General features: G+C 46.3%; 1 protein-coding gene across 1 annotated transcript in view; it reads right to left on the bottom strand.

The window, feature by feature from the left end:
• The window catches only part of PHC1 (polyhomeotic homolog 1), a 29,430-nt gene extending 18,550 nt beyond the window's left edge, over window positions 1–10,880 (bottom strand). Inside the window, exons 1-11 of the mRNA XM_033923887.1 lie at window positions 10,730–10,880; window positions 6,926–7,057; window positions 6,289–6,399; window positions 5,881–5,958; window positions 5,621–5,770; window positions 5,151–5,312; window positions 2,732–3,176; window positions 1,793–2,424; window positions 1,145–1,289; window positions 567–766; window positions 233–347 (exon numbers count right to left, since the gene is read on the bottom strand). Of these exons, the coding sequence (XP_033779778.1) occupies window positions 233–347; window positions 567–766; window positions 1,145–1,289; window positions 1,793–2,424; window positions 2,732–3,176; window positions 5,151–5,312; window positions 5,621–5,770; window positions 5,881–5,958; window positions 6,289–6,399; window positions 6,926–7,033 (2,146 nt within the window). The 5' untranslated portion in view covers window positions 7,034–7,057; window positions 10,730–10,880. The remainder of the gene's footprint in view (window positions 1–232; window positions 348–566; window positions 767–1,144; window positions 1,290–1,792; window positions 2,425–2,731; window positions 3,177–5,150; window positions 5,313–5,620; window positions 5,771–5,880; window positions 5,959–6,288; window positions 6,400–6,925; window positions 7,058–10,729) is intronic.
• Window positions 10,881–14,186: the final 3,306 nt, after the last annotated feature.

The raw sequence follows: 14,186 nt of genomic DNA on the forward strand, positions 1-14,186 counted from the left end.
AAGATGAATGTCTTTAAAAGTTTTCAAAAAGCAGTTTATTGATCTACTGATCTTATTAAAACAGGGAGATCATTCCCAATTAAAGGAGCCTGATAAAATAAATGATCTAATTGTCTTTGGTCAGGGAACTTTAAGGCAGAATGGCTTTCCTACAATATGACCAAAATTAACAAGCAGAGAGGGGAAAAGAGATCCCAGGCAACACTCGAGCACAAGCTAGTCTCTCACTCACCTACACTGGATGCTGCATCCCCTCCCACGCCTCTACACGGATTTTCAGAGATGGTGGAGGCTGGTCCTCCCTGTGCCTGTTTCTCAGAGTCTTTCAGAAGTTGAGAGCAGCCAACCTGAGACAGGAGAAAGAAAAGGACGTCAGCCATGGCAGAAACCAACCACCTACAGTCACAGTAAACTCCATGCTCCACCACCGCTCTGCCTCAAATGCGTGCATGTAGGCAGGCTGGTTCATCTCCAGCTAAGCATTATAAACACACACATATACACGGAAAAGCTATGGAAAAGGCTCTGCCCCATTCCTAGAGGGGCTCAGTGGTGGGAGTTCTTACTGGAAATGGCTCTGCCCCTTCTTGGATGACGAAGCCCTCAATAATGTGTGTGAGGATCTGTGGCTTCACGATGGCCTGCGGGGGCTTGGAGTCAGTGTTCTGGCGGGAAACCATGCTAAGAGAGGGGGTGCAGGGCAGCGTGTTGACCACAGTGCTCTGGACCACAGGAGGGCTGCTGGCAACAGCCGCTTCAGATCTCTCTGGAAAAGACAAGAGAGAAAATGAATTTCCCTGTATGCCCCTCCGCTTGACAGCCTGCCTGTAAATAATGACCCACAGCTCCAGGCATTCCTTTGCCCAGAACAGCAATCCACCCAGCTCACAGACTGTTACTATTTCCCCAGAGCCTAACTGTTCACTTGATCAGTGGCATAAAAGCTACTACTTCATGCTGACAGGACATTATCATAAATAAATAAGAGCTGCCATATTGGGACAAGCCAAAGGTCCATCAGGCCCAGTATCCTGTTTCCAACAGTGGCTAATTCAAGTCCCAAGTACCCGGTGATATTCCAGAAGAGTAAAAACCAGATTTTATGCTGCTTTCTTTGAACCCATTCAGATGCTTATTCTCTCACCAGAGATAACCTCCTTCTCCTCCAGGGATTTGGGGCTTTCAGTGCCCGGATACAGCTTTGTGGCCAAGGAAGTCATTGGCAGAGCTTCTTCCTTTCCCTCTTCAGCCTCAGCCTTCCTCTTCACAGCCACAGCATGGGGCTTCTCCTGCAGGTCAGAGAACAGAGCATGAGTGACTCCAGCCAGACACTTCTGACTGCTGTGTCCTTCGTCTGCAGTCACCTGACAGTGACAGCCGTATCTCCAGTACAGAGAATGTGACAGCAGCAAAGGACCTCACCCACCATTTCCCACCCTCATCCTGGCTTTAGCCCTTAGTTTCACACCACTATGGATCCTCTCTCTGTCTCTGTTCCTGGCTTTACCTCTCACTCCCCCACCACTGAGGATCTTCTGTGCCTGATCCTGGCTTTGGCCCTCACTCTCCATCCTTGAATTCTGACAGTCTTTTTAATGCCACCACTCAGACTTTTCACTGTATCCACCAGCCTTTCACATTACTCCTCTGAAATGCACCCAGAAGACTTTATTCTCACCTTCCCTCAGCTTTAATTCAAACATGCACTCTGTAAATACCACACTTGAGCAATCCCCAGGATTCTTCCAGTTCCTTTAGATCATTTCACACTTCCATGAGGGAATCTGCTTACTGTGAGCAGAGAGGACTGCATGAAGAACGGAGCTGACTGCACAGTAGAAGGCTGCACCGGGCTTCTCGCTGTCTCATGAGCCATGGGAGCGGAGGCTGCCGGTACGGCTAGGCCCTGGGAGGAGCCGGCGGTCACAGACTGTAACGACCCTTGAACTGTGTTTGGTCCTCCAGCCATAGGGACTTGTGTCAACCCAACTGCCTGTGCTGGACCCTGCTGCCGGCCACCCACCACTTGCACAGGGATATGCGGCTGGCTTGAGAGCTTTCCCCCTAGTTGTGCTGGTAAACCTGCCGACTGTGGCTTGGCAGGCTGCTTGGGTTGGATGGGGACAGGCGTAGGAGTCTTAGCCTGGCCTGGGACCACTTCAGCCTGAGGCTGGATTTGGACTGTGGCCTGCTGAGATTGCACCATAGGCTGGACGACCAGGGTCTGAGCCTGGGGAGCTGGTGGCGGCTGCTGTTGGGCCAGTTGCAGGTGGGTAGCTGTGTGCAGCAGCTGGGACTGGCGATGCTGGAACTGCTGCTGGTGGTGGATGGCAATCTGCTGCTGGATCACGACCTGCTTCTGCTGCAAATGTATTTGTTGCTGCTGCTGAATCAGTGAGTGCGGCTGCAGCTGTGTGTAGGTTGCTGTGGAGACAGAGAAAATGAGCGCGGTGAGCTGTCAGTAATGAGGAAAGCATGGGTGAAGCACAAGGAGAGGAAGAGATGGGACAGCGGGGCCATAGAGTCTTTATCTGCTATTCTAAGAAAAAGTGAAAGGGGAGAGGGGAGGCAGCAGCTGAACACGCACTGATGAGACAGAAACAGCTCCGAGATCTCTGATCAAGAATATACATGCGAGACCAGACAGAGGGAAAGCACACAAGTTGTATTCAAAGGGGCTGCAACTAGACCCAGAGACACCCCCCCCCCCCCCCCCGGAGCAGTCACTTACCGGAACTGATTAGAGTCTGGCTGGGCGCCGGGGTAGCTGTCCTGGTGAGGTTCATGCCCACACTCTGACCAGTCTCACTCTCTGCTTTCTTAGCCCCATTGTCGATCTCGGTCTGGCTGCCTTGGCTGATGGTCACAGCTTGAGCTGTGGGCAGGGGCTGCACCACCCCGGTGCCCTTTCCCTGACAGCCTACTGCAGAGTGGCTCAATGCCAAAGCCTGAGCCCCTGCAGAGGCCCCAGCACCACTACCCATAGCTGTCTGGCTGAGATTTAGAGACTGCCCACTGCTGGTGGCCTGACTTGTAACCAGGCCTTGACCCCCAGCAGAAGCCTGGGGTAGGCCTGGGCTCTGACCGTTCCCCGTCACTGTGGCTTTCTGAGCTGCGCTTGGTATTTGAGGGCTGCTGGTTGGAGGCTGCTGGCCTCTCACTGCCAGATTCTGCACCTGAAATGGAGTAATAAGCAGGCCAAGTAAAACAATAACTTTATTCATCCACTGGGTACTGTCGGAATTTATAGCACTATAGAGCAGGGCTTTACTCCTGGGGGAATTCTATACAAAGTTTTGGAAATTGTGCAGTTTTTACAAGTCTTAGAGACATAGAAACATGATGGCAGATAAAGGCCAAATGGCCCCTCCAGTCTGCCCAACCGCAGTAACCATTAACTCTTCCTCTCTCTAAGAGATCCCACGTGTTTATCCCACGCTCTCTTGAATTCAGACACAGTCTCTGTCTCCACCACCTCTTTCCATCATAAAGGCTGGGCTCCTCCATATTTCAGCATCCCTCCTCCCCCACACACACACTTTCTCCTTTCTAAGGCTCAATACCCTCCAGCAGTCTTACCCCCTGCCCGTCTACTCTGTACTCGGTCTCCAAAGTGCATCTTTCAGCTTTCTCTCTCCCAACAAGACACCTCTGTTTTCTCCACATCCCACTTTCTCTCAAGCACATACATTCCCACACGTCTTTTTCTGACACCACCCTTCCACCCCAAATCCTCACAACTCTCTCTCAAACCCCACCTCCCCCCCAGATATTGATGTTAGTTCATAAAGCTCTTTATTTTATACTCCCCATCAATTATTAAGATATTTAGATAATAACAGAGTAACTTTACTCCATATTTCAAAAGCTCTTTTGGTTTCTACACTTTCTATGGAATAGCCTACCTCTGGAATTAAGGAAAGAATCCTTAATAAGGTTTAAAAAGAATTTAAAGTCACATTCTTTTTGATTAGCTGACCAAATTCCTTTGTATTTTCTGCATGTGAAATTATCAGGTATGTTTGAATTATCTTTTATGGAGTTCTTTTATTGCTGTCTTGAATTATTTTGTAAATCGCTTTGTTCTTATTTGTAGTTTAAGCAGTCTAAACATTATGTTTTCAGTCTTATTTACCATCCCTTTCCAGATAATTCCTAGTATCCTGTTTGCTTTTTTTTTTTGCCAGAGCCAAACACTGGGCAGAAGACTTCAGCCTAGTGTCTACAATGACCCCCAAGATGGACCCTATGATGTGGGGTTTTCTTCCCAATGTGCACCACTTTGCATTTGTCCACATTCAATTTCATCTGCCATTTGGATGCCCAGTCTTCCAACTTCCTAAAGTCTGTTTCAGAATCCCCCAATACACCACCCCACATGCGCACACTTCTCCAGCTCTTCCTCCTTCCACCAATGAACACAGATATTTCAAGCATAGTACAAGTGTCACGGTGAAAGTCTTGTCATTTCTTTCATGGAATATATTTGAAAAATCCATCTAATGCAACAAATGCCCCCCCCCCCCAACAGTACTTGCTAACCCAAATGGCTGGGAGTTAGGTCACATCCTACTTTTCTGCACTCTAGTCCGACAACAGAATTTGAACTGCGCGAGCCACTGTAGAGCCCCATAGTTCAAATTCTGCATTCAGAGCTAGGCACTAGAGGAGAATGCAGCTCACTATTAGCCACTCTCTTCTTCTGATTGTGACAGTCAGCACCAATGAGTGGAAGACAAGGAAAGCACGTTCTGGAATGCCTCAGGGAAAGGAGAGCAATCCAGGAAGTGTGTGTGTGTGTGGGGGGGGGGGGGGGGGGAGAGGTAATGGAGCAAGAGCAACAGTGTAAGTGGTCACTTTCTTTTTGCCCTCAAAGAGTAAATGTAGGAAAGCCACATAATAGTCAGCATTTCAGGATTGTGCAGATAGGTCTCATGCCTGAAAACATGACTTGTCTCTGGCTTTCAGGATTGCAGTTTAACAAAGTTCCTGCCCCAAACAACTTAGGGTTAATTACAGAGAAAGTTAAATGACATGTTGATGGTGGCACGGTGAGAAATTGTGCCAGAGGTGGGGTCTGAAGATGCCAGTTCTGAGTGACTCGCAGTGAGAGATGGTATTGCAGGACGTTACAGCTCTGTGTGACTGACCTGATCCACGTCAGAATGGCCAGCTTGTGACTGCTGGGGCGGAACCTCCTGTTGCTGTACAGTGGCCACAGCTCCACTAGGCATCAGGATGAGCTGGGAGGCAAGAGGCATGCTGCGGCCCAGGGTGCGGTTCACTTGTAGGAGGTTCCCTAGCTGCGGCTGCTGTGGAGCAACAGAAAAAGGAGTTCAGGCACACCCAGAATAAACCTTTACTGGTGCTGCTGTAGGGCTCTGTCACGGATGGCCATCCTCACTGTCTTTGGTTAGCACTCGAAATGCTGCCTTTCGTATAAAGAGGTTTAAATTAAAATTTATAAAATACAAATATTGACATCTTCTTCCCCACAATACCTTAAAAATATTCAGAATGCAAGCAGTGCCTTCTTCACGTGCAGGAGTGGCGGGAGTCTCTCTTATCTACAGGAACATCCAGAAATGAGGGCAGGAGGGGAGTGGAAGGAGACTCTTACCCGCAAGTACATCTGCGCCTGGGACTGGCTGAGGGGAGGGGAGGTAGTGTTTCCGAGCAACACAGACTGGGTCAGTGTAGTGGCACCCGGCGAACTCACACTCTGCGAGCGATTGATGAGCTGGGTGGCTGAGGTGGTGGCCAGACTCATCTGAAACAGGTGAGAAGAAGCTGTTATTCTCAAACCTTTCCAGTACAGGAAAAAGATGCAGTTCTTATGATCTGGCTGGTTTAGGAGGAAAAGAGAGAGAAAGCACTCACAGAAGCCTGGCTGGTGCTGGTTTGCTGAGGGGAGCTTGTATTTGGAGAACTTGCCTGGCGACTGGCTGCAATGGTTGCCTACGAGAGAATAGCAGATGGTAGTTATGCGTCGGTTCTAAACTGGAAGTGCGTGCCTCAGTTCTAATCCCCGGCTCTGTCACTGATGACCTCAGAGGCGTCACTTTCTCTCTCCTTACCTTGCACATGGTTAACAATAGACTGCACTGGAGTCATAGGGAAATATGGCTGAGAGCAATCACAACCAGGGACCCTGCTGCAGGGCTACGTGCCTCTCCCTTGGGTCTCCTTGCTTCTTTCTCTGTTCTTCCTCCCGCTGACCTCCTCTCTGGACCCTTCCCTTCTGGCCCCCATCCTCAGACTTTCCCCCAGATCCCTGCCACATCTGACCTGCTGGACGGCGGCTAGGCTGTGTAGCTGAGCATTGCTGAGTTGCTGCTGGAGCATGATCTGGTGGAAATACTGAGCTGTATTCGGCTGCCGCTGCAGTGCCTGAAGAGCCTGCAGGGGAGAGAGGAATAAGGCAGACAAGGATATGGAGCCATATCAGGAAGAAAGTGGAATTAATCAGCAGCTCAGGAAACAACACAGAGAAAAGCACTAAATTCAAGCAGGCACTGTCTGTGTCTTTACCTAGAGAATGACACGGGGACAAATTTGTCCTCTCAGGAACTCAATTTCCCCGTCCCTGTCCCATTTCTGTAAGCTCTGCCTTAAACGCACAAGCCTTGAACACTTATAATTTTAAAGTGTTTGAGGCTTGAGCAGATGAGGACGGAGCTTGCAGGAATAGCGTAGGGACTGGAAAAGAACTTGCCGGGAAGGGGAAAATTTTGTATCCGTGTCATTCTCTCTTTACCTTCTGATACCTTTCCCTCCGTGCTGTACATCAATCCCATCTCCCTTCCACCAGAATAAGCACAAACCACCACCTCCAAATCACAGCAAGTCCCATTATACACTGCCCCTCTTCCTCTCCAGCACTGCACAGCTACTCTTTCCACGCTCGGTGCAGCAGGGCACTTACCTGTACAGCCTGGCGTTCATACAAAGACATCTGGGATATCTGGGGACGAGCACTTCCCCCTGAGCTTCCGTTGGAGGAGCTGGTGTTCTGCTCACTTTCTGTTTCCATGCTGAACTGCTGATGGAGTCGCACCTAGAGTGAAAAAGGGTTCGCTGTAAGTTGCAGAATTCATGTAATCACCTTGATACCTTGGAGTTGGATTCTACCAAGAGATTCATCATGAAGCCCCAACCGCAGACCCTACCCAAGTTCCCTCCACCTAGCCAGCTCAGTTTATCTCCTCCTTAAATTGTATAGAGCCGAAGAGGTGTTGTGTCCAGGTGAACATGGAGTAAACAAGGGTCAATGACCTTTATAGGATTAACTCAAAAAATACAAATATCTGACAACTTTTGAAGGATCTGCTACACTCGCCTATTCTTCACGGCTTGCCCTGGATCAGTGCCAGGTACTTGTGACTTGGACTGGCCTCTGTGAAGATGAGCTACAGGGCTAGATGGACCATTGATCTGATACAGTAAGGTTATTCTTATGTTCATTTCTGCAAAGGTATAACTGAAACCTAAATAGTGTAACTTATGATCATACATTCCATCCATTTTAATGTGCCTTGAATGGGTTTTGGTGGGGCTGAGAGGCTGTTCTTGACCAGCAGGTGGAATTCTCCTCTCTCAATTATTTTCTGCTGGTTATTTAATCAGCTTGAGTATTTTATTCAGAATCTCTTTATTGGAGAACAGAACGCAATGCAACCATTTCCATTTCTAGACTGCAAATACCTTTCAGTTCATTTCGGTAAAATTTGTAGAAAACAATTTGCAGTTAAAATAGCAAGAATTTTCAATTCTAAAATAAATGACCGGATTTCCAATTACCAATAAATTTGGTAAACCATGATTTCAATAATTTTCTAAATTCAAATGTGAAGATGAAAACGATCGCAACTTTCAAAATTCAACGCACCCACCTAGCAGCCTGAAAAGAGATCAATCGATGTAAAAAACCTCTTAGAAATACATCCTCTTACCGATGGAAAAGTGAAAATACAAGTAATCCGTAAAGGGCGATTTTAGGTAAACTAAACTGGGCCATTAAACATCCCGGATTTTGTCCCTGAAGAGCTTTACAACCTAAATTTCCAAATTTAAACATAACCCTTGCCTCAAAAGGAAGCCAGTGGAGATCTCTATAATATTGTGAAAAGTGGTCAGATTTCTTCAGATTGAAGATCAGCCAAACAGCAGCATTTTGGATTCTTTGTAATCTATTTAGATTCTTACGATGACCTGCCAAATAGACAGGGTTACAATAATCCAAGATGCTGAGTGCCAAAGACCGGACCAAGAATTTAAATGATGACTGATTAAAATAAGATCTGATTGCCCACAATTTCCATATTTTTAACCCTCATATCTTCACAGAGTGTCTGATCTAAATAAACTCCTAACACTCTTAATTCGGAAAGTATTGGATATGTTATACCATCCATACTTCTGTGGAAGTATAGAACCTCCTTTCTTTGTTAATTCCGTTTAGTTTACATCATGGATCATATGGTGGACTTGAGAGATTATACAATATTTAGTTTCTATGTAAATTTATGAGGTTTCTCCTTGTTCTTTTGTTGTAATCACTTTCTGTACAAGATTTATCTTGATTTGTTAATTTGAAATTTATAAATAAATAATTAAAAAAAAAAAAAGAACCTCCTATTCTATTTTCCATGTCCTCGCCTCCCACCCATCCATACTGTGCGCAGAAGCTCCTACAACTGTGTTCTTAAATTTCTCTCAAAACCCTTTAAAGCTGGTGAAGCCCCAGTGGTTCCCAAGTGTTCAACTGTAACATGAGCAAATACCAGTGTTGAAGAGGTTTCTTCCCCACCCAGTGCTGTAGTATGGCTTTCCTACAGAACATGAGGGCTAACGATATGGAATTGCCGTTTATTTTTAATGCAATCTGAAATAGTGCTCCAATAAAAACTAAATATGCCACATCCACTGCTCATTCCTGACCAGCTTCTCTACTCACCCTAGAAAAGAAATGATCAGCTTCATTTGGCATCTCACTCCTGCAAAATCAAGTAACCTCAGATTTTGCCATCAAACGTATGAGGAATATGGTGCAAACATGCTTCTATTGCAGGGAGGGGGAATAAGAAGTGAGTTCAGAGTGCAATCATGGTGTATATTGTGGAGGGGGGGCTGTTATTTTATGTATTAGGGTGCATTCTGGGAAGGATGGGCAGGGCTATATTGCATTAGATATTTGGGCATCGATAGCTGAAATATTTCAATACTAAACTGGTTTAGCATCGATTGTTAAAGACACGGTGAGTTTTGAGCATATGGGCCATAATGTGCTGTGTTGACCACTTCAGAACACTGTCGGAGGCAACACTGAGTTTTGAGAGCTTCTATACCACTACTAATGACGGGAGTCAATTCAGAGCGGTCTACATGAGCCTCTGCACAGGCGCTACACTACATGAGCTTCTGTAAAGGTGTTATGATACATTAGCTTTTCTATAGAGATGTTACCATAAGGAGTTGTAAGGTGTTACAATGCATGGGCTCTACACTGAAATACACAGAGCTCTGTGGTAGTGCTGTAGAGCTATTAATACCGGCATGATTATGCCATAATCCATCATCCTACTTACATGAACATGTTTATACCAAATCAGTTGACCTATGTATGTACACATGTAATACTAGATTTACTATTGCAGCTAAATACTTTATACACTTTTTTTTGTTTTGTTGTAACCTCCTAAGGAGGTTGGCCATTTCAACTAAATATAATCTATTTACATGCATCCCTGAAAGTTCTAGTTTCCTTTCTCAATTTCATCATTTCAGTTGAAGTAGTTTGAGAAAAGGATAGTCTCTATCCCTTTCTTGAGTTTTCCTGTGTTCTTTTCTAACTTTGGGGCGTGGGAAAAGCCCCGAAGCCCTTTAAATCTCTCTGGGCTACGGGGCCACTAGCGTGGCTTTGTAAAACATCCCTTTCATTCCTTCGGTAGGGCATTCCACCACGTCGGGGCCTCCAAACTAGGCAGGTCATAAGCTTAAAAAAACCTTCTCGAGAAACTTCAGATAGCAAAAGCTTGAAAACTAAGAGGTATGTTTTCAATTTAAGTTCTAATGTTTTGCAGACATCAAGTGTTCAGCTTTTCCTATTTGAAGCTTCGTCAAGAGAGTTTTTAAGCTCTTGATGTGAATGACTCTTTGGAGTTTGGAGGTGCAAATGTTTTCAGATTTAATTTCATTATACTGTTAGGTTTTGTAGTGCAGCTTGTCATATGGCCTGGGGCGCCTGCCATGCACTATTTGGAGGCCCTCTGCCTGTTATTCATAATCCCAAAAGTGAAATAAAACCGTTTCTTGACCAGATGCCTCTTTAGCTATAAATGACAATATTATTATGATAGGGAAAGAGTTTTTTAGCTCCTGCAAAATTGTCATTTCTTTAAGACGACATTCACTTTTTTATTTTCTGAGGCCCTCCAAGCCCCAAATGTGGCTCTGCAAAGGGTTTGAGACCACCGTCATATAGTGCCACCCCGGGGGGGGGGGGGGAAGGAGGCCAGGTTTGTTGAGCAGTTGCAGTTTAACCCCCAGGGTTGTCCTTCTTGGCCAATTCGGCTCTTCCCCCTCTCCGGCCCTTTTGCTTCTGTCAAGAGCATCAGAAGCCAGTGGCCGGACGTTGCTCTTTGGCTCTCGACCCCAGCGGCCAACGCTCCCCTCAGAGCTCGTTCGCTGCGAGTCAGCTCTCGGGGGTAGGGAAGGGGGAAGGCGTTACCTTCTCCGCGGCGGCCCAACGGGCTCCGTCTCTCGCTTTTTCCTCTCGGCTCCTGCGCCGCGACGCCCTGGCGTCACTTCCGCTGCGTAGCGACGACTTCCGCTCGCCGGTTGCCAGGGCGACGGGCGCGGCCGAAGGCGGGAAACGGCCGGCTCGGGCTCTCGGCCGCTGTCACCCGCTCTGGCCGGGCGAGGGCTTCACCATTTCCCCCGTGAATATGCATGAGATCTATTTGCATAAGTCGAATTCATGCACATCCTTTTTTTTATTTATTTATTTATAGAATTTTACAATATTACCAAGCATATACATCTTGTACAGTAAAGTGAGATCAAACAACATACTGAACTAAATTTCCAAAATTAAAATATACCACAATCATAATTCAGTTGAAAATAAAAATAGATAATAAGGTAATAATGATCTAGCTGATCACACACTAGTCCTCCATATATTGGATCCAAGATTTAAAGAGTAGGACAAATATAAATCAAATTAATTAAAAGAAAATCCATGTCTTACTACAGTGAGGGGAGCTAACCTTCCATGGGCGCTGTCACATCCTGAAGACCGGACTGGATTGTGGCATCGGACAACCTTAAGAACATAAGAAGTTGCCTCCGCTGAGGCAGACCAGAGGTCCATCTCGCCCAGCGGTCCGCTCCCACGGCAGCCCATCAGGCCTATTGCCTGAGCAGTGGTCCCTGACTATTTCTATAACCTACCTCTACTCCTATCTGTACCCCTCAATCCCTTTGTCCTCTAGGAACCTATCCAAACCTTCTTTGAAGCCCTGTAATGTGTTCCTGCCTATCACAGCCTCCGGAAGCGCGTTCCATGTATCCACCACAAGTTTCAAGTTTATTAGGATTTTATATACCGCCTATCAAGGTTATCTAAGCGTACAATCAGGTACTCAAGCATTTTTCCCTCTCTGTCCCGGTGGGCTCACAATCTATCTAACGTACCTGGGGCTATGGAGGATTAAGTGACTTGCCCAGGGTCACAAGGAGCAGCGAGGGGCTTGAACCCACAACCCCAGGGTGCTGAGGCTGTAGATCCAACCACTGCGCCACACACACTCCACACACCCTCTGGGTGAAAAATAACTTCCTAGCGTTTGTTCTAAACCTGTCCCCTTTCAATCCTGCGTGCACTAAAACGCTATCACAGCTTAGTAAAAGGAACCCTTAAAGTGCCAAAGCAAAAGTGATTTAGCTCCAAATGTGTTTTAACAACAGATAGCGCCAAATGTAAAAAGCACTTGTTCTTTTCTCTTTTTTTATTCTTTTCACGTTTTTATTCAACTTTTCTAATTTTTAAACAAGCAAGTCAATACCTGAATACTGATTTGTAATATTAGACCATGAAATTGTATAGCCAGCCTCACTTAAATCAGTGGTGCATGGAAAGAAAATAATTATTGATTATTTAGTCCACACAATAAAGTAAAGATCCAAGTATTAGAATTAAATTAAAGAAATACATTCCATCTTAAGAACAGCTCGGCAGACACTGATACCCCCCCGACAGCCTGGTCTCAAACAGTTGGCAGCACAGAATTGAATTGCCCAACGGGGCCTCCCTGTCACCCACTTCCTGCTCCTCCTCCCTTCACCTGAAATACTCATACAGTACACGATTCCGAGCCATTGGGATCAAAGTCTGGCTGCAGATTTATTTGATTGCGGACATCGCCTCCCCTTTTTCTGACCCCTTCCCTTGTGCAGCTAAGGTCAATCCTGTCCAGCGACCCAGCTCAGCTAGAACTCCAGCACTAGCCTCAGTTCCCCCCTCCCCCTCCCCACTCCATCTCTGGACCTCTCTAGCATCCCATAGGAGTCTGAGATCTTTGACCCCTGCTGCGGCAACTGTACTAGTGGACATGCTTACGCTTTCACCTCCCGCTGTGACAAGAAAAAAGTCAAACCACCCCGTAGCACTTGACTTCTCGATTGCATTCCCAGGGTGGGTGGTTAGCAATCGTATGTAGATAGATGGCAGTTAGGGATTTATGGGGGGGCCTTTGAAAAGTTTTCAGCCCAACCAAGAAGAGAATGGTATGGAGCAGAGAATGACACAGGGACAAATTTTTCCCGGTCCCCGCGGCAACTCAGTTTCCCATCCCCGTGAATTATTTTCCTGCCCCTGCCCCGTTCCTGCAAGCTCTGTCCTCATCTGCACAAGTCTCAAACACTTTAAAATCATAAGTGTTCGAGACTTGTGCGGTTAAGGCTGAACTTACAGGGATGGAACAGGGAAAGATTTGTCGCTGTGTCATTTTCGAATGTGGAGTCATGAAACTCACAAGTTATTCCACACTTTTCTTGACACTTTTCGTTTCATTGCATATCATTGCAGTTTAAAGTACTAACATTAATCCATGTGGAGGGCCATTTTCAAAAAGGATGTCTAAGTCCGACTTGGACATTTCCTACTAAACGTCCAAATTCAGAAGCACAGAAATATCCATTTTCAAACAGAACGTCCAAATAATTTTTTTTTTTCTTTTCAAAAATCACCTATTTGGACATCTTGGCCACCAAAACGTATAGAACGCCAGGACGTCCAAGTTTGAAATGTGTAAATCAGCACCATTTAGACGTGGGAGGGGCTACCATTTGAATGGACTGCTGTGAACTTCACATAAAGGGTGCCAGAAGTACATCTCACCATAAACCCCTTCTAATTTATGGTAAGCCCTCCATAACGCCCCCCCCAAAACCTACTATACCCACCTGTTTATCACCCCAATAGCCTTCATAGCTGTATGTGGTACCTATATGGCAGTAGAGTAGGGTTATGATGAGCTCATACTTAGCACCATAGATGATGTGGTTAGAGTGCCTTATGGGTCTGGCTCCTCCTCTCTATGATTCACTAGCCCACCCATCTGGCTACCCGTGTGATGTTCTACTAGCATTTCCTATACCAGATGCTATTCCCCCCCCCCATCCCACACCACTGCTCCTCCTGTATCCAACCTGTCTAAATTTTGTCCTTGTCTTGGCTCCAACCTGCCCTATTTGATTTCTTTTTTTTTTAAAGTTTTTAAATTTTTTTATATTGTAAACCAGCCAGATACTCGTGATGGTCGGTATACCAAACTATAAATAAACTTGAAACTTGTATGTACTATTTCATTAGAGTTTTGGGTGGTGGAAGGGGGTTAGTGACCACTGGGGGAGTGTGGGGGGATTCAATGATCATCTGGCTAGTTTAGGGTACCTTTTTGGTATGTCTGCATCGGATGGAAGGCTTCCGGGTCAGTGGGCTGCATGCAGGAGCTGCCGCTGGTGGCTTTGCGAAGAAGACCAGTAGACCGCGTGCAGAAGCTACCACTTGCAGCTTTGACAACAGAAGCATGGCTGGGAGGAGGGAGTTGACCAGAGGAGGTAAATTTGGGAGGCACGAATTTGGGATGCAGAACGGAGGGGGAAGAGAAGGGTTGCGTTGG

The sequence above is a fragment of the Geotrypetes seraphini genome, chromosome 16 (genome assembly GCF_902459505.1).
Source record: "Geotrypetes seraphini chromosome 16, aGeoSer1.1, whole genome shotgun sequence".
Taxonomy (NCBI): Eukaryota; Metazoa; Chordata; class Amphibia; order Gymnophiona; family Dermophiidae; genus Geotrypetes; species Geotrypetes seraphini.